The sequence below is a fragment of the Mastigoproctus giganteus genome, chromosome 4 (assembly GCF_048544385.1).
Source record: "Mastigoproctus giganteus isolate SK-2022 chromosome 4, ASM4854438v1, whole genome shotgun sequence".
Lineage (NCBI taxonomy): Eukaryota > Metazoa > Arthropoda > Arachnida > Uropygi > Thelyphonidae > Mastigoproctus > Mastigoproctus giganteus.
In genome coordinates, this window is record NC_143578.1 from 203671186 (window position 1) to 203695475 (window position 24290).

The 24290-nt window shown below is 38.6% G+C and overlaps 1 protein-coding gene across 2 annotated transcripts in view; it reads right to left on the minus strand.

Moving 5' to 3' along the window:
• LOC150087336 (golgin subfamily A member 2-like) overlaps positions 1 to 24290 on the minus strand; it is a 436198-nt gene that overhangs the window by 206690 nt on the left and 205218 nt on the right. For both annotated transcript variants that reach the window (XM_090371141.1, XM_090371142.1), the window contains one exon: positions 19013 to 19122. In XM_090371141.1, coding sequence (XP_090227267.1) covers positions 19013 to 19122 — 110 coding nt within the window. The remainder of the gene's footprint in view (positions 1 to 19012; positions 19123 to 24290) is intronic.

The following is a 24290-nucleotide window of genomic DNA, read 5'->3' on the forward strand; positions in this document are numbered from 1 at the left end:
ATGCAACAAGTAATAACTGTCAAGATCATCGTGTCAACCACTGGTCATGGTAGTAGTAATAGTGGAATGTAATAAGAAAGCAAGTGTATGAGCTTATGCAGCATCAGCAAAAAAAAAAAAAAAAAATCACACCATTCACTCCAAATGCCTGTCCAGTTCCTCCTTAAATTTATTCAACCTATCAACTTCCACGACAGATGGAAGTTGGTTCCAGCAATTAACCACCCACTGGCTAAAGGCAAATTTCCTTACATCTATTCTACATCTGTCTTTTCTTAATTTGAATTTATGCCCCTTTAGGTTCGTAATCTGAACCAGTGTAAGGATCCCATCAGAATTCAGCGTGCTCAACCCATTCAAGGCCTTATACACCTCAATCAGATCACCGCACAGTGCCTAGTCTCCAGCCACTGCAATTTGCAGAACTTAGGCCTATCTTGGTAAGAGGATCCCTTCATTACCCTCACCAATCTTGTTGCCCTTCTCTGTACACGCTCAAGCAAATCTACATCCTTCCTAAAATGAGGCCTCCAGACCTGTACGAAGTACTCAAGGCGTGGCCTGACCATTGCCTTATACAGAGGGACAATCACCTCCTTTTCCCTGCTAGCAAAATTCCTATATATCATTGACAAAACCCCATGACCTCCCTGGCAGCATATCTGCATTGCTGCACAATTACTCCCAGGTCTTTTTCATTTTCTACCACCTTAAGTGTAGTACCACACAGTTGGTACTTTTTTCTTGGGTTACTCCAACCCATATGCAGTACTTTGCATTCGTCAAGGTTAAACTTCAGTTGCCACTTCTTAGCCCATCTGCCCAAATTATCTAGATCCTGTTGCAGTAGCACACTGCCATTACTGTCATTAACAACCCTGCCAACCTTTGTATCATCTGCAAACTTCAACAATAAGCCTGATATACCTTCATCAATATCATTGATAAATAAACAAAACAACAATGGATCCAACACCGAACCCTGTGGAACTCCACTACTAACATTAGTCCACGAAGAGCAGAACCCACTGATTACCACCCTCTGTCTTCTCCCACTTATCCATCCTTTTATCCATTGTAGCAACTTACCCTTAATACCATTCTGCTCCAATTTGTACAATAGTCTTCCATGCACAACAGTGTCAAAAGCTTTCCTGAAATCTAAATATATGATATCAAAAATATTTTTTTCACCCAGTTCCTTTGTAATCACACCATAGTATCCAATCAGTTTGGCCAGACAAGATTTCCCCTTACCAAAGCCATGCTGTGTGAACTATAACTTGTCTAGATGATCCTGCAGTGCTTCTTTAACCAGTGACTCCATTATTTTCCCAAGAAAAGAAGTTAAACTAACAGATCTGCAATTATTCAGGTCAACCTTTGATCCCCATTTGTGAATTGGGGATACATCTGCACAACTCCAGTAAGTAGGGACTTCCCCAGAGTCCAAGGATGCCCTCATAATCATGGTTAAGGTCCTGCTTACTTCCTTAGCTGCTTTCTTTAATACAACTGGATTGTTCCCATCCAACCAGGTGCCTTTCTTATGATTAAACTTCAACAATTTTCCCTCCACTTTGCTCTCAGTTATTACAGAATCATTTAACCCCCTGTTAGTTTTTGATAGGCTTCTGCCTCCCCTTCCCTAGAGAATTCCTCATGTGTGAATGCAGATGCAAAATACTCATTCAGTTTGTTAGCTACCACAGCAGAATCATCAACTATTGAACCTTCAACATCAATTCAACATCAACAACCATCGATATCAAGTGAACCAATCTGATTCATCCCCTTCCTTCTAGAGTTTAAGTAAAGTAGTCTTTATTGTTTTGTTTTTCTTTGCACCCTTTGCCAAAGAATTCTTGCAATCTACCTTTGCTTGCCTAACCTCCTTTGTGTCTTGATTACAGATTATTTTATATCTACCGTAGCCATCTGTGTCTCCTCATAATTTATATGTATCTCATGCATTTTTCTTCTCTGCTATGAGTCTAGTTCATCTGACATCCATTTAGGCCCAAACCTTGAACAGTATTTCTTAGTTGCCATGAAAAGGTTAGTAGCTTGAAAGATTAATTTGTTGAATGCTTCCCATTTAGAATTTGCTGTTGGTAACATTATCAGTTGGTCCCACCATATGGAATTTAAAACCTGTCAGACCACTGTAGTCACTTTTACGAAAGTGAAAACTCTTCCCTTTACACCTTTGAGTAAATCCCACATCAGTACACTGTGATGACCGCCACCTAGCGGTTCCTTTATTTGCAGAATCTTAATGCATGAATAATCACTGTTCATAATCAGATCAAGAGTATTACTCCCTCTGGTTGATTCTTGAACATGCTGCTGTAGAAAACAATCATCCAATAAATCCACAAAAGTATTGCTGTGTGCGAGTGAGCAACCCACAAGTTCCAGTCTATATATCTGGGAAGTTAAAATCCCCCATTATAAGACAATCTGATTTACTAGTGCATTCTATTGATCTCTACAGTTATTTGTTGTACTCATCAGAGGGATTAGGCCTATAACACACTTCTACTCTAAAATTTTGCTTTCCCATTGCTTATGTCACACCAAACTGGCTCAAAATTTCCCTGTCCACCCACACCCAGGTGGTAGATGACTTTCATCAACCGGTTAAATACCACCACTTTGCTTATTGGAGGCTTGAAGTGGTGAAACCCATGTTTAGTCTCTAGAGCAAAGTTTCCGGCATCCCCCTCCCCCCATACTTATCCTTCAACCCATGCACGGTACTATGTACCATAGGTTCTAGCCCGGTCAGCAAGTTAAGTAAGAATGTGTATGCAATTCTGCCCAGACACAATAGAAGGAATTATATGCTGAAATCCTTGTGGATTAACTAGACTTGAGGGAATCTGCAAGACTCTATGGGGAAATTATCAGCATGGTCTGCAATTGTGGATAGAAGGAATCTATTTTGTAGAGATAGTATTCATTTGAATACTATCTCTACAAAAGGTGGTGCAAGGATTTTTGTCAGTACCATTGAGGATACCTTAAGCGTTCAGGAAAACTGCTAGTTCGTGGAGAGATGGGCAATATAGATCCACGTTTATCTGATGATATGGGATGAAGTAATCTTGCACTCACCTTAAGAATTCTTCTTTGTTACCACAGCAGATGTTGACAAGATGTTCTGACTGCAGCAATGTTTCAAATGAGCAGGATGTGAAAGATAGGGAAACAAGCCTAAATAACTTCTATAGTAATGTCAGGAGTGTTGTCAATAAAATGGCTGAATTTGAATTCCTGGTTAGGACAACTAATGCTGATATAATAGGGCTAACAGAAATGTGGTGCCCCTTTGGGGAAAAATTTTTACAAATAACCTAGATGATGATTATTTGTACCAGCATGTCAGAGATAATACTAGGGGAGAGAATATTCTTGACCTCATCATCACTCATGAATTAGACAACATTACAGGGCTTAAAATAGAACTATTGCCAGGTAGCAATCACACAGTGTTTTTTGTCTGGTGGCACTGGAGGGTTCCCCCGACTCTGCATTTTTACTGTGTAGAATACAATACTCTACATAAGGCCAGGATGTGTGTTAGTGTGTGTTTTGTGAAGTATTAGTGTGGGTTTATTGCTCCTCTGGCCACTTACCCTCAGGGGCCTGTGGAGAGCCACTAACACCCCCAGTTTCCATCACCGCCCTGGGGAGGCAGGCCAGGACACATTAGGAGAGAAGAAAGCTCTGCAGGCTAGCAGAAACGTGGTGTCCCCTTGGGGAAAAAGTTTTCCAAATTCCAAATGAGTTGAGTGAGTGAACAAATGAATTTTTCCAAATTCATTTGTTCACTCACTCAACTCACCCAATTCACATTTCCCTGAGGTAGCCTAGGCATCCAAAGTGAGCACAAAAAAAAAAAAAAAAAAAAATATTTTTTACTGGCAAGGAGATAATAGGGAGTTAGGAAGAGGGTGGGATAAAAGAGGTAGAGAACAGAGGGGGAGAGCAGTAGTTGAGGCATCCACCTGATTTGAAAGGGGAAACAGTAATGGGCAGCATCTACCCATGGTAGAGGACGCCCATTCTGGTCCAGAGGGTGGGTTTTTTTTTTTTTTTAGTAGCATTAGCATCTAAGGCCATATTGCTCCGGGATATGCGGTGGTCATTCCCTGACCTTTCCGCATCCTCTGTATTTGGTGGTGACAGACGTCCAGAGGGTGGGAGTTAAAAGTGGGTGGTGGGGTGAGCCACCACGCAAAAGGGCATAGGGCCACCCAGGGAGCGTAATGCACCACTGAAATTAATTATGAGTGCATCTTTTGACTTGGGATAGATTTCTTTGGATAGATTGGAGAAGTGCCAGAGTATCACTAATACATAAAGGTAGTTCTAAGGGCGAAGTTGATAACTACAGGCTGGTTAGTCTAACTTCAGTGATAGGAAAAATGTTAGAAGAGATTTTCCTTACCACTGATGATTAAGAGTGCAATCCAGGGACATTTAGATAGTTATATATTTTGGTTTGGTTTTTATGGCACATGGGTGACTAAGGCCATGATGAGCCAAGTCCAAATAGTTATGGAATTCTGAATAATATGCAACATGGTTTCTGCTAAGTGAAAATCATGTTCAACTAACTTAGTAAGCTATTGTAACACAGATACTCATGAGCTGGATATAGGGAACAATTTTGATACAGTTTATTTGAATTTTAGTAAGGCATTTGACTCAGTCTTTCATTAGAGATTATTGTATAAGCTGGAACAAGTTGGGGTTACTGGAAAAATTCTAAGATAGATGGTTGTGATTAATGGACATTCTTCAGATTGGTGTTAAACCAGAAGTGGGGTCCCTGAAGTATCAGTTCTTGAAGCACTGTTGTTTCTGGTTTTTGTTAATGACATAGTGGATGGGATAGAAGGCTTGATGTCAAAATTTGTAGATGACAAAGATTGGTAGAATAGTTAATGATCAGTACCATTCCGTAGCCGAGTGGGCAGGAGCGGGAGTGCAGTAGCACACGCTCTTTGAGTAGACCGGGGTTCAAGCCCCTGACTGCTGAATACGGTCGATCTGCCAACCCGCACTGGACCAGCGTGGCAGATTATGGTCCATTTCCCTCAGCATGAATTGTTGAGGAGGCTTCCACCCTGCAGTGGGTTGATAATGGCTGCACTTTACTTTTTTTTTTTTTTACCATGTCAAAATTTGTAGAAAATGTAAAGATTGGTTCATTCCTTCAGGATGAAGTGAATAGGCTGCAAGAATGATCAGAAATGTGGCAGCTACGTTTTAATACACTTGGAGAATAGCAGCCCCAAAATAAATTATAGACTTGATGGCATATAATTTATTTTGAATTAAAAACAGTAGAGGAAGAAAGGAATCTGGGAATTACAATATGGGCAGATATGAAGCTTTTTGAGCAGTGTAAACATGCAGCCAGGAAAGCTCGTGGTGTCCTATCAATGATTTATCAAACATTATCAGGTAGAGATATGGGGGTCATAGCGGCACTGCATAAAGCAATTGTAACATCACATTTGGAATACTGTGTTCAAGTATGGAGACTTCATCTGAAAAAAGACACTGAGATTCTTGAAAGGGTCCAAAGATGGACAACTTGCATGGGGAGATTGGCAAAGGGGTGACCATATGAGGAAAGACACCGTATATGTGGGCTACAGAGCTTGGCAACCAAGCACCTCAGAGGTGACCTGATCGAGGTTTATAAGGCTCTGAGAGAGATTAGGACAATTAATGAAGGCGGAATTTTCACTGTTATTGAGAATTCCAAAACTGATGGGCATAAATTAAAATTACACGGGAAAGAGGTTTAGACCAGACAACAGGAAGTTTTCTTTTCATCTCAATGAGCGGGTCACTGATTTTTTTTTTTTTTTTGGTAGTTGTTGGCGCATCGGCTTCTGTGGCCATAATGCATCATCCAGGGTTTTTGCAGTACTTTGATCCAAGCCCGAGGCGGGATTCGAACCTGCGACCTTTGGGTTGCCAGGGAGTCACTGATCGCTGAAACAGGTTGCCTTCATGGGTAGTTGGGGCTGATAGTTTAAATAAATTCAATGGTCAAGTGGACGGTTACCTATGTGAGGAGGTAACCGTCCACTTGACCTTTGAACCATCCACTTGACCTCAACTGATGTTACCAACAGTGAATTCTAAATGGGAAGCCTTCAGGAACTTAATCTTGGCTTTTCATACAAACTAAGAAATACTGTTCAAGGTGTAGGCCTAAATGGATATCAGATGAATTAATGCGGCTTGTGGCAGAGAATAAAAAATGCATAGGATGTATATAAATTATCAGGAGATACAGAAGCCTATGGCAGATATAAGCTAGTCTGTAATCAAGTCACAAAAAAGGTTAGGTGGGCGAAGGGAGATTACGAGCAATTTTTGGCAAAGGAAGCAAAGACTTCTTTACTTATGTAAACACTAGAAGGAAAGGAAAGGAATGAATCAGATTGGTCCACTTAACATAGATGGTTTGACTATTGATGATTATGCTCAGGTACCTGATAAACTGAATTAGTATTTTGCATCTACACACATGAGGAGTTATTGAAGAAGGGGAATGCCAGAAGTTTATCAAACTCTAACAAGGAGCTATGTAATTTTGTAATAACTGAGAGCAAGGTGTAGGAGAAATTTTTGAGGTTAAACAAAAGGAAGACATCTGGGGTGGACGGGAACTATCAAGTTATATTAAAGGAAGCAGCAAAGGAAGTAAGCAAACCCTTAGCCATAATTATGAAAGTATCCTTGGACTCATGGGATGTCCCCAAGGACTGGAGATGTGAAAATGTGTCCCCAATTCACAAAGGGTGACACAGTTAATCTGTTAGTCTAACTTCTGTTCCAGGAAAATAATGGAGTCACTGGTTAAGGAAGTGATACAGGATCATCTAGACAAGACTGCAGTTATAGTTCAGACACAGCATTGGTTAGTTAAGGAGAAGTCTTGTTTGACAAATTTGACTGTATACTATGATGTGGTCACAAAGTAATTGGATGCAAAGAATAATTTTGATATCATATACTTGGATTTCAGGAAAGCTTTTGATACTGTTGCACATAGATGACTACTGTACAAATTGGAGCAGTGTGGAATTAAGGGCATGCTACTGCAATGGATAAAGAGATGGTTGAGTGGGAGACAGCAGAGAGTGGTAATAAATGGATAATGCTCTCCATAGACTACTGTTATTAGTGGAGTCCCCCAGGGTTCGGTGCTGGGCCCATTGTTGTTTTGTGTATTTATCACTGATTTCAATGAAGGTATATCAGGGTTAATGTCTAAGTTTGCAGACAATATGAAGGTTGACAGGGTTGTTAATGATAATATGCTACTGCAACAGGATCTGGAAAAGTTGAGCAGATGGGCTGAGAGGTGGCAACAAGTTAAAAATTGACAAATGTAAAGTACAGCATATGGGTAGCAATCACCCTAGAGTAACATATCAACTGGGTGGTACTACACTCAGGGTAGTGGAAAATAAAAAGGACCTGGGGTAATTGTGCAGTCAGTATGAGTTTCCTGAGCAGTGCAAAAAGGCTGCAAGGGTAGCTCACAGTGTCTTGTCAATGATATACAGGAATTTTGCTAGCAAGAATAAGGGGTGATTGTCCCACTGTATAATGCAATGGTCAGGCCACACCTTGAGTACTGTATACAGGTCTGGAGGTCTCATTTTAGGAAGATGTAGAGCTGCTAGAACGAGCACAAAGAAGGGCAATAAGATTGGTGAGTGGAATAAATGGTTGTTGTTACAAAGAAAGGCTTAATTCTGCAAATTGCAGCTTCTGGAGACTAGGCACCTGTGAGGTGATCTAATTGAGGTGTATAAGGACTTGAATGGATTGAGTAAGCTCAATGGTAATGGGATTCTTCCTCTTGCTCTGATTACCCTGAGGGGGCATTAATTCAAATTGAGGAAAGACAATTGTAGAGTAGGGGCTTGACACACCCAGGGGTCCTGAGCTGGATATCATCATTCTTCTCTTTCTTGGCAATTCCTCTCTCAGGAACTTTTTTGGCTGGTGCAGCATAAGCCTCAAGGCTTCCTTGTACCATAATAATAATAATAATAATAATTACAGCTGTGTGGAAATTCTCCTTTAGTCAAAGGGTGGTTGATAGTTGGAACAAACCTCTATCTGTTGTAGTGGAGGTCAGTAACTTAAATAAGTTCTAGGCAGAAGTAGACAAACATTTGGAATAAATGGATGGGTGAAATGAAAAGGGTAATTTTTTTTTTTTTTTTTGGCTAATGCTATATAAGCGTGCTTTCTTGCCTCATATACCCTACTAATGCAAATGAAAACCTTTAAGGAATTGTCATGTAACAGATTTGAGAAAAACTACCGAATTACACTTACGTTTTGTTTATTTAGTGCTCCTACAAGAATCATAAATTCAGCAATTCCTTTGAAAGCATGCAATCCAAGTCAAGTAACAAATGATCCGGCTGTTTTTGCTATGGCTGATGAAGAAAATGTCTCAATAAGATGTCCTTCTCTCCCACTGTTTAATTTTATTCTCTTTGTTTAATTTTATTATCAGTCATTTTGTAACATGCCATTTCAAATTAAGTGCTTAACACCTGTGCAATTACTAATTTTCTGCTGCAGTGCACCAAATCTTTGCACCTGCTAACTTCTGGTCATCTTTCCTCTGTTCCGAGGTCATCATCTTTAACAATGGCATTTAGCTGACAACATTTTATTATAATCCAGATGATAGTTTTGTTTGCTATTGGATGACTGCTATATCATGTGAAAACTGATGATATGTAGTAAGAGGTGTCTATAGTTTAGCATTTTCACGCAGTCTGTTTTTCTCCGGCACCCCCAAATCAATCAATCCCTACAAAACTCCATTACTTAGTTTTCCTGTCTCTCTTTATATGGAAGGACTTTTTTTTTTTTTTTTTGTAAGGTTACTTTATATATATAGGGTGTTCCAAAGTGTGCACAAAAAAAATTCTAAGATGCATTTTATAGGTTCGAAATTAAGCACAATTTTAAAAAAAGTCATAAAAACGTGCCAAATTATTAAATGGAACATATATTAAATAATGTCAATTTAAAAAAAAAAGCAGCTATGGAATTCTAAATGGTAAAAAATACAATAAAAACAATAAACAGGAAGATGGACTTTTTTTAAAAATTCAAATAGTCATAGCCTCAGAATCTGTTACAATAACATTCTTTCAGAATAGCTCTGCCAAGTTTCACACATGACGAAATTGACAAAGCTGAATGAAAAACATCTACTGCTTCAAATTTGAAAACAATGAGCTGACAAATTATGAAACTTAATTTTGTGCTAATTCAGAATTTATAAGAACATTTTTAAAACTTGTGCACCTTGTAATCACTTACAGCAATAAACAACTTCCTCACTGACATTCTCAGGTATGTCATGCTGGGCTTGCTACCAGGGAGTCTAAAACACTGATGGAACTGATATTCAAGTGGTAATCGAGTCAAGTGAACTGAAGTTTGGCGAAGTACAGTCATTCTCTGACAAAGAAATCCTCTGCCTGCACATACGTGATTGTGGGACTGTTAATAACTCCTGGGTATAACCCCTATGTGCAAGTCCATAAATATGACATATTTATGGACTTGCTGTATATACTATATACTGGAGATGACCACACAGATGTGAACTAAGTAGAGGTCAAGGTGTGGTGTCCACTACACATGGAGGAATTCTGCCCCCCTGTGTTACAAGGTAATATTAAGTGGTAGATAATCATCAACCAGTGCAATACCACCACTTTTCTTACTGGAGGCTTGAAGTGGTGGACCCCCATGTTTAGTCTCCAGAGCAAATCTCCATCAACTCCCCCCTCCGATCTCTTCCATCAAGTAGTCTGATTGATGCCTTTCGTAGTTATGGTGGACATCATTGTGAGATTCAATCTTCCTTCATTTCAAGGGTGCAGTACTAAAACGGCATTCACAGGTCAGCCGCTAGACAGTCAACTGGGATGAACCTATTAGTAACCCTCTAAGAGGCATCTGAATCAGCTAGTGTACAATCTTGCTGTCTCTACTCTGCCAGATAGTGACTGGAAGGATTCCAAGTAGTGTGTGTGTGTGTGCGCGCGTGCAAGGGACATTGTTGAGTCCACACTATGTCAAGGAGCTGGGTATATTCTTGATGTGCATGTACACTATATCTAAAAATTTCATTACTTCATATAACATATCCTCCCAAACAGTTTCTTATTACTGGACACATTATAAATAGTCAAGCTAATTGAATAAACTTACCTGCAAAAAGATCTAAACCTCCCAAATACTTCCTTGTTCATTTCACAAATATACGTGGTCTCAGTTCCAATCTCAATGATGTCTGTTTCCATTTAGTCAGCCAAACTTTATTCCTTTTTCTGGCAGATACCAATTATCAGTTGATTCAACCACTGCTCACCTCAGATGTCCTAATTATTTGCTGTATGATTCCTTTCACTTTGAAGGTGGTATTTGTGCATATGTTCACTCTGATATTCCCTGTCAGAGACAGCAATATGGAATCTCCACTGGCTTAAAATATCTCTACACCAGGATTTCCCATACTGGGGTCCACAGAAGGTATCAGGTAATATGTGTTTATTTTCTTAAAAAACTACACTAATAGAATCAAAACAAATTTTGTTATAGAACATTACTTATATTCATACGATTAGTATATATAATTGTATACATATTTCAAATTATACATTCTATGAATAGCAAATTTATGATAAATAAAGTATTATTATATATATAGGGGTCTGCAAATTTGTTTTGATAATTGAAGGGACCTGTAAATCTCAGTAATTTGGGAACTGTTGCTCTACACCATTCTGTCAAATTCATCTGTTACCACTATCGTTCTCCCAACTCCACTAATCACTTGGAACTCTTTGACATGCTCACTTTGAAACTTAACTTCCTTCAGTCTAACTTTCCAACAATGAATAATATTCCTTGGTGATTTTAATGTTCACAACTCCAGCTAGCTTCCATTTTCTGGTCACATGAACCCACCTGGTCAAGATGCAGATGTTTTTGTGATAACTGATTACTTTGCATAGATTGTTCATTTAGCTATCAGAATACCAGACAATTCTAACCACACAGCTAACATGCTTCACTTATTTTCACAAACAACTCTTCTAAGTAAACAATCAAGGTGAGTGGTCCTCTAGGCACATCAGGTCACAACTTAGTGATGATCTCTTCTCCAAATGGGGCCTTTCTCTCATGGTTGGCCATTCTCAACCTCTTGTTGTTTTGGCTTTACGAGAATGCAAAATGGGATGATCTACAAGATTTTTTTTCTTCTTTTACTTGGTCGGATTACTATTTCGAATCTTCTGATATCAATGTTTGCTCAGATCATATCAGTGAATTTATTGTTTCAGGGAGGAAATCCTTTATCCCACACTCCACCTTAAAATCTTGTCCTCTATCTAAACCTTGGTTTTCCAATAAATGTTGCATATAATAATTGGCTTGCATCCAAAACTCCAGGTTAATTTTCTACCTATACCAAAGCTTGTAACAATTGTAAAGCAGTTATTAATCAGTCGAAACTAAATTTTGAACAGGATAAGAACAGAAAACTTGCTTCTTGTCCAAAGGGTTGAGCATTCTGGTTTCTTGCCAAACTTACTGGCTGCAACTTTTGCCTATCTCTATTCCGACCTCAACTATAGATAAAATTGACCTGCCAGCATCCTACTTTTCTTCTAACACATGTATTGATGATCTTCGTAAACCGCCTTCTACCATGCCTGTACATTTCATTCAATGCCTCCTGTGGTCTTCTGTTAAAATTATTTCAAGGATCATTTTAACAGAAGAATTTTTAATAGTCATGATGCCCAGAAAGTCAGGTCCTGATGCTATTTTTTCACTTGGTCTCAAAACCTGTGCTCCTGAGCTTACTCCTGTTCTGGGTTGCCTTATTTCACTTTCTTATTGAAAAGGTGATTTCCCTTCTGCTTGGAAATGTGCTCATATCCAGCCAGTTCCTTAAAAGGGTCACAAATCCTGCCCAACCAAGTATCATCCCCTTGCACTTACTTCTACTCTTTCTAAAGTAATGGAGAAATCTATCAACTGTCAATTCTAACTATCTAGAAATCTTCCATCTGATCAATGATCGCCAGTATGGATTCCAAAAGTGTCGATCCACTGGCTTATGGTATTCATCTTATGGACAAATTTGATGGAAAAGTTCGGTGAAACTCAAGCAGTTGCTCTTGACATTTCAAAGGCTTTTGACCATGTTTGGCATAAAGGTCTTCTAAATAAGCTTCCATTATGGATTGCAGAATGTTTTTTATAATTGGGTATACAATTTTCTCTCTGGCTGCTCACTGCAGGTGATGGTAGATGGCTCTCTGTGTTCTAACTTTTCCACTAATGCAGGTGTTCCCCAAGGATTAGTTCTTTCTCCCACTCTTTTTGTCTTGTATATTAATGAACTTCTTCCACTGACTGGAAGAAGTTAATTTCTGAACTTCTTCCTAGTTTTGCTGATGATAGCACATTACATTCTGCCTTCCATTTGGAGAAACCCTGCTCTGCACAAATAACTTCAACTTCTCAAATATCCTTCATCTATTCCTTAAAATGCTGATCTCCATGTAATTTTCCAATGGGGAAAAGATAACTTAGTTAATTTTAATCCTTCTAAAACTAGGTTCTATTTTATATTCGCAACAAAAAAACTGGAATATAGCTCCTATGCTTACCTTTGATGGCACTGATTTCTAGACAAGATTACATATCTCTATTAGGGATTAGCCTGACTTCTCACCACTCTTAGCATAAGTACAGTGACTTCTTAATTTACTTGAATTTAAAATAACACGCGACAACCATATTTACGGAAAGCGCTATGAGAAATGGAGTACATACCTAAACAGATATTCAACTTTGAAGAAACAGATTTATAATGGAAAAAAAAAAAAATACCAGACTGCACTTATATTTCCATTGCTGAAAAGACTGCGCCTGCCTTTAAGACTGCGAAATATCATCTAGCACTTCTGTTTGGTGCTAATATGGAGGTCATAAACTGAAACCTCTGTGCATTTACCACTGTCAAAACCCTCGTGCAATGGAGCTCAAACCCTAAAGGGTGAATGACTGCTGTTATTTTCATAAGTTATCTTGGATCTCAATTATGACCAGAATTGAGAATGTATTGCAAGGCAGAAGGAATTCCATTCAACATCTTACTTATTCTTGATGCCACAAGCCATCCACCCAGTACTGTTGATGTCTGATTCTATATGAAGATTGTTTTTTTCCTGGCAAATACAACTTAAATACTCCAGCTGATAGACCAACATGTGATTAAATCTTTTAAGGCTCAGTATTTAAAGCACATTCTGGCTTATCACAAGATTGACCATGAACAAATGAATATGCAGCATTATTGGTGAGCCTTCAACATAAAAGATGCTTCAAAATTCACTGATGCTGCATGGCATAAAGTTCCACATGCCTGTATTCAAAGATCATGGCATAGGTTATGTCCAGATCTTAGCAACTCCTTCAAAGGGTCTGATACTGATGAAGATCCTTCAAGCAAAAACTGATTGCTCTTGGAATGGAAACAGTCCCACTTTGCTACTGTGGACAAGAGGAGTCCTGGTGTTATCTAGTTTACAAGTGTCTTGCCTATAACTACAGACTTAGACTATTTACAGAGGTGCAATGCAACCCCTGCAATCAAGAGTTCTTACTGCTTCAGAACGAAGAATCCTACAAGGCCTTAACAAAATTTGCTCAAGCAGTATTCACCTGTAGAAGAAGAAAATTTGCTGAAAACAGAGCCGCACAAGCTGTGGTACAGCAGCTGCAACCTCCTTCTGGATAAGGTTAACCCAGGCAAACAACCAGCTGGACTCCCACATAATTCAACCTGACTGCTGGGACCTGTCAAGGTACAGGATTGCTGGCATTCCCTGGAATGTGGGATTTCAGAATGCCCTAGGCCTCCGGTGATCATACAGGTGCACCTGCCCCGTGACTTTATCTCCCATTCCCCTACCTCGCCTTGCTTAGGCAACCCTGGCAGAGACTAGCCAGAGAACTTGGGGACAGCCTGTCTCACCTCCCAGTAGTGGTGGCAGCCAATGTAGGATCCCACTAGGGGACCTAGAGCCACAGAGACAACAACAGAACAAAACACAATACTACAAAAACCAGACATTACACTTTTTCTGGCTTTTGCAGTAATTCTGCATTCCATCACAGAGTATATATGGTGCAGATGTGGGGAAACCACTGGTGACACCTGACCCATAAATACTGTCAGGCCTGATGTAGTCCAGTGGTCAGGAGCGAGAGTGCATAGCACGTGTACCTCGAGTAGACTGGGGTTCAAGCACGTGACTACTAAATACGATAAATATTTGTATTGACGATTTATTGTAATCTCTACTGACTTAGTTGTCGTGCCAGAGTATAAACAGAAAATTTATTTACTATGCTATTATGAAGATCATGCACAAACTAAACACAAATACATGAAACTCATTAAAGCGTAGGTTGCCTTCACTGTTCCACTTCAGTGAAGGCAACTGATGTCAATAATTTACATCATCAAGAATTGTCAAATGAAGATTTGTTCACACTGGAGCAGCATTGCACTCAAGAGGAGGAGGCAGCAGGAAGCAAAAGTGCAGAGGTTAAACAATAATGGAACCTGACAGTGAAAGGAATATTGAAAGCATTAAATCTTTTACATGGAGGCTTAAATCTGCTGTTAGCTGATAAAGACTAATCTTGAACAAAGCTCTAAACTGCAACATAAAGTTACGCCAAAACTTAGTTGCTACTGTGAGTGGTTGCATGAGAAGAGACAACATGCAAAGCGACTAACTCTGGCTTCCTTTCTGAAACACTCAAGGGAGCAGTCAAGTGAACCATCCACCTTCCTGGTTAGCTAAACACCCCCACTCCCACCTATCTGGTCCGAATCAGAGGGAATAGAATTTAACCATGACGATCCTTCTCATCAATCTGCCTAAGGCCATCCTTGATCCCCATCTCCCTCCCTCCTTCCCTCCCTCTCTCAATTGTTGTTTGTGTTTTACTGTATACATTGGTTATAGTGAACATATTTGGTTCTTTTTTTTTTTTTTGTACAATAAGAAAAATAAGTAGATCAATAAAAATTTATGAATCTCTTTGGTTGCTCATCATATTCTTTAGAGTGATCAGTTTCCAACCAAAGAAAACAAATGGTATGTACCAGTAGTGGTAACTTAGCTCGATGCGAGAGTTACTCTCGCAGGCACTGAGCAAGACGTTCTGGAATGTAACCCTCGTGTAAATTAAGAAGTCATTGCATATCAGAAATATTGCTTCCTCCCCACCTAAAAAAACTGGGATTTCTCTTTAGCTCCCAGCATTATTTTTCTTTTAAACAGTTTTATTTACATCCAGTCAACAATGGAATATTCTTCTCATATTTGCCATGTTGCCCCAAAGACTCTCTCTCAGGCTTCTAGGCTCATTCAAAAGAGGGCAGTCAGGTTAATTAATGACCAATCTCTTGCAAAGTCTCTCCACTCTTCTCAGACATTTTGTTCCTGCTGCATGTGCCTTTTCTATACATACTTCTCTCTCTCTCTCTCTCTCTCTCTCTCAGTACCCAGAGAAGTATGTGCCTTTTCTATACATATTTCTCTGGGTACTGTTCTTCTGAACTGACTGCTGCAATTCCCTCTCTTTCTCTCTTTAAAACCAGTCAGCATCCATTTACTGACCAACTTCAAACTTTACCCCTTCAACTTAAGCCTTCTGGAATAATCTTCCTTCACATATATTTCCTAAACATTACAATCTACAGAAATTCAAGTCTAACATCAACAAGTATCTTCTTCTTGTATCCTCTCTACCCACGGTACTAAGTACTATAGGCTGTAATACTTTTCGTGTTTGAGGTTTTCATAAAAAAAAGTGCCAAACTGTTTTCTAAAGGAATCCCACTTGTGATTTCAAGTTGGTCAGTTCTTCTGACCAACTTGAAAGCTGCTTTCAATTTCTTAATTTAAGACAAAACTTGCTATTTCACTACTGAAGAAACATATCTGAACACATTTATCTATGATTATCTCAGAGATTAGCACTATCAAATTCACAATGAAACGCTACACTATTTTTGCATTTCTTTCTGCAAATTATATATATACAGGGTGTTTCAGTTAAACGTTTCAGAACTTCTAAGAGGGGTAGGGTACATCCTGACAACTCGAAATCATATAGCAATGTGGGGTCAGAAATGCTTTCCTGAAGCGGTGTTGTACACAGAAGCACCATAAAGAAAAGAGACCGTAAGTGAGAAATCGTTTTAATAATACATGAAAAGAAGCAAAAGGTACATGGATTAAAGTAAGTGTTCGAAGTTTCTTCCACGGGCTACAATGCACGCCCCACATCTCCGACGCATGGACATCCGAACATTCTGGAATACTCCAGGCGAATTTCGAATTTCTTCGGCAGCTACTGCGATTCTTGCAATCAGCTCCTCAGCATTGTCAACAGGGGTGTCATAAACTAGCGATTTCATATGACCCCAGAAATAAAAATCAAGACATGATAGGTCGGGTGACCGAGCAGGCCAACGCACGGGACCACCACGTCCGATCCACTGTTGACCAAATGTGACATCCAGGTAGTTACGAACATCTCCGCTATAATGGGCAGGGGCTCCATCGTGTTGGAACCACATTGTCTGTTGCGTCGATGCAGAAATCTGTTCATCTCTCAAAAGTTGTGGCAATACTTGCTGCAGAAAGATCAAGTAGATAGGTCCGGTTAGATGACACGGTAACAGGTAAGGTCCGATGAGGTGATCTCGCAGGCCAACGCTCGGGACGTGGCGGTCCCGTGCGTTGGCCTGCTCAGTCACCCGACCTATCATGTCTTGATTTTTATTTCTGGGGTCATATGAAATCGCTAGTTTATGACACCCCTGTTGACAATGCTGAGGAGCTGGTTGCAAGAATCGCAGTAGCTGCCGAAGAAATTCGAAATTCGCCTGGAGTATTCCAGAATGTTCGGATGTCCATGCGTCGGAGATGTGAGGCGTGCATTGTAGCCCGTGGAAGAAACTTCGAACACTTACTTTAATCCATGTACCTTTTGCTTCTTTTCATGTATTATTAAAACGATTTCTCACTTACGGTCTCTTTTCTTTATGGTGCTTCTGTGTACAACACCGCTTCAGGAAAGCATTTCCGACCCCACATTGCTATATGATTTCGAGTTGTCAGGATGTACCCTACCCCTCTTAGAAGTTCTGAAACGTTTAACTGAAACACCCTGTATATATTATATATTCATTTGGAAATGTTTGATTACTGTGTTTGCCGTGCCTCTTCCATTTCAAACTATCAGTTACAGTACACACAGAAAATCTGTTACCTTTTGCCAGATTTTATAGTACACAGAAAATGTTGAGTATATGTCTTCTTAAATATTACATTGTATTTTCTGGCATCTTACAAAAATCACTATTACATCAAATTTAGCTTCCCACTGCACATGCAAAGCAAATGAGATTTAACATTACAAATTCCACATATTTTGTGTAACATAGACTAATGCACTTAAACTGCTGTTGTTGTTGTTGTTGTTGTTTTGGTTTTTAGGAGCATTAGCAGGTAAGGCCATATTGCTCTGGGAAATGCGGTGGTCATTCCCTGACCTTTCCGCATCCTCTGTATTTGGTGGTGGTGACGGGTTCGAACCCCAGTCTAATCAAGAAGTGTGTACTACGCACTGCTGCTCCTTCCCAACTGGCTACGGAGGCGCCACTTAAACTGCAGTTTGTTTACCAGACCCAAACCCAGTTTTCTGCACAAATTCACCAAATTTTTTTTATTTATTTATTTATTTTTATTTCAAATTTAGCAGCAGAGCTGCAGTTTTAGAGTTTTTGTGAAAACTGCTGAGGAACACCTATTAAGATGGTGAAAATCAGAAAGGTTATAAAAAAAAAAATGGATTCGACATCATAAATCTAGAGTTGGCAGCTGTGTATATTTAAAACTGGCCAAAATATAAAAATATTTTGTATTTTATTACAAAGTACTCTAGGTGCAATTAAAAAATTAAACTCCAGCTTCAGCAGAAGTGAACTGTATTTATTTTATAAAAGGCATTTTATAAAAATTAATTATTACAACAGACTTTCATAACACACAAATGTTATGTTCATAAGATGGACTGTACTTTAGAAAAGCTAGAAACTGATGAGTGATGTTGGTGCATTGTGAATTCTGGACCACATAATAGAACTACCTCCATTTTCTTCCACTATTTCTTTGAAGAAGATATTCTGGCAAGGAGACTGTGTCCAGAAATAAAAGTAAATACTCCAAAGCCAGAGAGATATTTCAAAGTATTAAACGTGTTCAACTTCAACCAGAACAGTACAGATAACCCAAATATTCATCCAAGTCCAAGATGGAATCCCAAGGCTTCAAGAGAAAAAGGAAAATTTGAGAGATTTAACACTGAGCGTCCCCCATAATACAAACATCAGCAGTAATGGTACCACTATAAGGACAGAAAATGTGTTTAATACAACAGGTGGTGGTCGTTTCTCTTGTTCACGGAAAAGATGCTTAATCTCAGGTTAAGGCAGTGAGTATATATTATATAACACTGTTGTAATCACTAAAAATGAAAACCTTGTTATAAAGACCACTGGTTCTTATATCTTTATTGTTATTAAATATGTCTTGTTCTTGAACATTCCAAAATTACACAATCTTAAGAAAAAATGATATCAGAATCATTGCTCACGGGTCTAAATTGTTCCTTCCCTCAGAGGGATTCTGGGGAGGGGGAAGATCCCATACTTGCAATCCGTACTCTAAGTTAAGGGTGATTAAGGTAACAGAAGAATTTTTGGAATTCAATTTTTATTTTTCAAATAGGTTAGATTTTTAATGTTAATATGGCTAATAATTACCTGTCCTTCTAAATCAGTTCTTAATTGCTCTTTATCTCTTTCTACTTGATCCAGCCTCTTCTGAAGATTCTGAACTTCGTCTGGTGGAATTTTTTGAATGTCATTTTTATCTTAGAAAAGAAAGTGATTCTTTAGGAATTTTGCCAGAAAACTACATGCTATACTCAAGGCATTTTCTAATCTAAATCATATAATAAATCACTAATGTACAGCCTTTTTTGGGCATGGGAGCTAGATATAAAGTGAAAAGTTATTGGGGGTTGTGTCATGTCTATCCAAAATTAGGAGGGGAGTGAATTATCCAAAAAAAACTATTATTGTGTTACAATAATAGTAAGAAGTATATTCTTTATAATGTAGAGAATACACATATTAATGGGATGTTTGTAGTTGCACATTTGCAAAAAAAAATTTTTAACCAGGGGTTCCTAAGACAATATATTAATATGCAATGAACTGCAAAATATCCTATATCTAACTTTAGATTTGTTTAATTTTATATGAGAAAAAAAAAATTCTTGCAAACTTTAAAAATAAATATGACAACACAAGTAATGTGGCCATTCTCATGGCACAGTCTCTTATTATTCAGAACCTCATCAGCTGAAAAAAAGCATTACAGCATACTGGCAGGATTTTTTTCACAGTCCCTAGATCTGGCTTCTAGCTAGGTAAATGGGTTCTTTAACTATTTTATTAACCTCTTCATGGAAATGAATAAATTGCAAATTGAACTCAGAAGAAAGTAATTGGGACACTGAAAGAAAATAACTTTTTAGAGATTATGTCCTTGTTTTCAGTTGTTCACAACATTCAGCGTGAATAAAATTCTGTTCAGCAATTTGATATTTAAATAAAATTTGCTTATTCACAAATGGGGTTACAGGCTGATATCTTGAGCACTGATTTAGTGGTGGGCTAATATTTGTTTGCAAGCTACTACGTGGGTTGGACACTACTGTCCAACCCACGGGCTGGATGTACAGTAGTGTCCAACCTACTACAAAAAACAATATGTATTATTATAGTTCTAAAGACTTAACACACCTGTATTTAAAAATAAAACAGTCCAAGGAATGCATTTATTATTTTATATCAGCATATGTTTCTTTGCAGAATGCAAAACCAACCAAACACTATGCTAATCAACTTAACATAATCTTAGGGCTATTGTTGTCACATTCTCTACTCTTTAGAAGTAAGATTTAGATGACCAATTTACTGTATATGTCCCACATTGTAAGTGTGACTATTAAAAACACAAGTAAATGTCCTTATCTGTTAAAGTTAACTGCACTGCTTGATTTTTATATTATCAAAATATCAAGAAAAAAGATAAATACAAACTTAGTATAGGCTTGGTATATCCTCTCCATTATCAGGTCCACTGTGACAATTGTGTTGTGTTATACCTAAATAAAATGACTGTTCTAACTCTCAATACAAAGAGAAAAGATTTGATTGCAATATTCATGAATGTAAAAATGTCGGTGAATATGCATACATTCAAGGTAAACATGAATGAATGACAAGCAAACTCATTTCAATAAGCTTAAATGAATTCAAACTTTGAAATAACAATAAAAGCAATAACTCTTATATATATATATATATATATATATATATATATATAACACTATAGACAAAACCACTCAGGCATCATATAAAAGAATTAAAAATGAAATTTTCAAATTACTGGTAGCCTGTGTGCAATTAATATGGATAAAGTAAGTCTCTTTCCTTGTAATACATACATCTTTAATTATTACAGGATAGGTGCACTACTGATTCTGAAGAGCTGAGATTAATTCACAACAGAGAATATTAAGCTAACTACAGGAGAATTAACTATTGCTTAAGTTTATAATGGATGCTTTAGATTTAGGTTCAGATTTTATTGGCACATTAGCAACTAAGGCTATAATTTATCAAAAGCAGGTAATAGAAAAGATTACAGTTAAAATATTTCATGACCTAAAAAAATTAGGTCAATATGTAAAATGGTATAACAATAAATGTATATCATCAGTATAAAAGATTTTTAAATAAGACTAATAATGTTTAAAAGGATTTAAATAATTAAAAATGGCTGACACATGGTCATTGTCAGATAAAATCTGACTGATTGCATTAAGTCATAGTCAGGTGACTAAAAGCAGTAAAATATAAAACACATTCTTGTCTATAACGTGGACACACAGTTAAAATATGCCGAATGCTTAAAACATTCTCACACATAGGAGAATCATCTGCCCTCAGCATGAACAAGTGTGCAAGATGAATCTGTCCTATGCAGAGGCAAGCAAGAACAACTTCCTCTCTACTTTCCTGCACAGACTAGACTACCAGTGCTGGATTAGCATTAGCATTAGTAGAGGCATATAATGCAAGAAAGCAAGCTTATTCAGCATCAGCCAAAAAAAAAAAAAACACACACACCACTCCCATTTCACCCCTCCGTTCGTTCGAAATACCTGTCCAGTTGAGCTTTAAATTTGTTTAGACTATCAACTTCAACAACAAGTGATGGAAGTCGGTTCCACCAACCAACCACCCGCTTGCTAAAGGCAAATTTCCGCACATCTATCCGACATCCGTCCTTCCTCAATTTGAATTTATGGTTTGGTTTTTTTTTTTTTTTTTTATTTTTTTAGGAGCATTAGCAGCTTAGGCCATATTGCTCCGGGATATGCGGTGGCCATTTCCTGACCTTTCCGCATCATCCGTATTTGGTGGTGACGGGCTCGAACCCCGGTCTAATCAAGAAGCGTGTGCTACGCACTGCTGCTCCTTCCCACCTGGCTACGGAGGCGCCCAATTTGAATTTATGCCCTCTCAGGTGATTATTCTGAGCAAGATGAAGATTCCCATTGGCATTGAGCATGCTCAAACCATTCAAAGCCTTATACACCTCTATCAGATCACCTCGCCGGTGCCTAGTCTCCAGACTCTGTAATTTGCAAAACTTAAGCCTTTCTTCGTAAGAGCAACCCTTTGTTCCATTCACTAATCTTGTTGCCCTTCTCTGTACCCGTTCCAGCAGATCTACATCCTTCTTGAAATGAGGCTTCCAGACCTGTATACAGTACTCAAGATGTGGCCTAACCATTGCCTTATACAAGGGAATAATCCCCTCCTTATCCCTGCTAGAAAAATTCCTGTATATCATTGACAAGACACCATGAGCTACTCTTGCAGCTCATCTGCACTGCTCAGAGAACTTCATATCTGCCTGCACAATTACCCCCAGGTCCTTTTCATTCTCCACCACTGTCAGTGTAGTACGGCAGAGTTGATACGTTGCTCTGGGGTTACTGTTTCCCATATGTAGTACTTTACATTTGTCAATGTTAAATTACAGGCTTTATCAGATAGAGTTTGTTTGTAACCTGCCCATGCCGAGATTGTTGCCAATGAGAGAATAATTTGGAGTGTAATTATGTCTGTGGTCTGTACAGGGGACTAAAAGGCTACAACTGTTCTGAAATTGTGATGATCTGGCTGCAGAATCTGCCAGATCATTACCTCTGATCCCAATGGGGTTTGCGATCCAACAGAACCAAATGTCAAATCTAGATTCATAAAGAGTATAACTTCTGACCCTGGACAGGACTGGATGAGGATAATATCTCATCATTGACAAATGCCAGTAATGTACTTCAAGGAATCTGTGTATATAGTATAGTATACCATACACCTTTGATATTTATTAATTTAAATGTGGTTCAGGGCTAGCTCTATAGCATATAACTCTGTGGTGCATATACTGCACTCATAGGGAATCTTCTGAGATAATGTACTGTCTGGGAAGACTGCAGCAGATCCCACAGATGATTCTGATTTCGAATCATCGGTGAAGACAGGCAGGAGATCAGAGTAAACAGATCGACGGGAAGCATAGAATTGTAAGTAGACAGAGGGTGATGTGCTGGCTTTTGTCCGGTTATGAATAGAGAAGTCACATGGCGGACCATGACAGGGTGGAAGGGGTTGCCTTGATGACTGGGCAACATTGTCTACCATGATATTACCCTGTCTGAGCAGCTCTTGGACACTAATACCAAACGGACAGTTGGCATTCTAACAAGTGTTATATTCCCAGTGTGGCTCAAAAAAAGATGTCCACGCAGGGTGGTCTGGCAGCAATTTCATTTTAAAGGTATATTTTAGTGACAACTACATTCATCAAAGCAACAGAGTGGTTCAGTTGCTTAAACATATAAACTCTGAATATGTGATGTTCGAAATGCTGCAGTAGCAATGTGGATGGCTTGGTGTTGAACTGAGTCTAGCCATCGTGGTATGCTGTTTCTGTCAGATGTGTACACTTGGGACCCATAGTCTAAATTAGATCAGACCAGTGCATGATTAAGGCAGAGTATAGTATAACAGTCTGCTCTCCAATTATTAGATGAGATGGCACGAAGGAGGTTCAGTCCTCTTGTGCACTTGGTCCACAATTAACAGATATGTGGAAAGAATGTCACCTTACTATCAAATACAAGCCTGAGAAATTTTGTTTCTGATGCTACTGGAATGATTGTTTGTCGAAGCTTTAGTTCAGGTTCAGGGTGAAGATTCCATTTGTGACAAAAATGGATACAGGTCTTTTGAGATGAGAAATTGAAACCATTGCCCAAGAGTTGACAGGATCAATGACATGCTGCAATTGTCTTTCGATAACCATCATGTTGCATGACTATGAAAAGATGCTAAAGTCATTAACGAAGAAAGCACTGTTTACAGCTTGAAGAAGTTGTTCAGTAGTAGAATTAACTTTGATATCAAAAAAGCGTAACGCTTAGAACTGAACCTTGGGGAACTCCCTCCTCCTGGTAAAAAGGGCGAGAGAGAGAAAACAGACCCAACATGAACTTGAAATAAGTGGTTCAGTAAAAAATGTTTAATGAAAAGGGCTAGATGATCTCAACAACAAAAATTACAGATATCTTTTAAGGTTCCAAATCTCCAAGCTGTGTTGTACACTTTTTTCCACATCAAGGAAAATCGACACCGCCTGCTCATGTTTCAGGAAAGCATCTCGAATAGATGTTTCTAATCTTATTAAATGGTTGAGAATTGACCTGTTGTTTCCAAAGTACAATGTAGCTTCCGAAGGGAGGTCATTTGCTTCTAAATACCACATGAGATGGCCCTGACCATCCTTTTAGGATCTTGCACAAGTAGCTTGTCAGAGCAATTGAGTGGTAATAGTTCAGAAATTTTGGATCTTTTCCTGGCTTGGGAAAGGCAAGAATGATTGCTTTATGACAGGCAT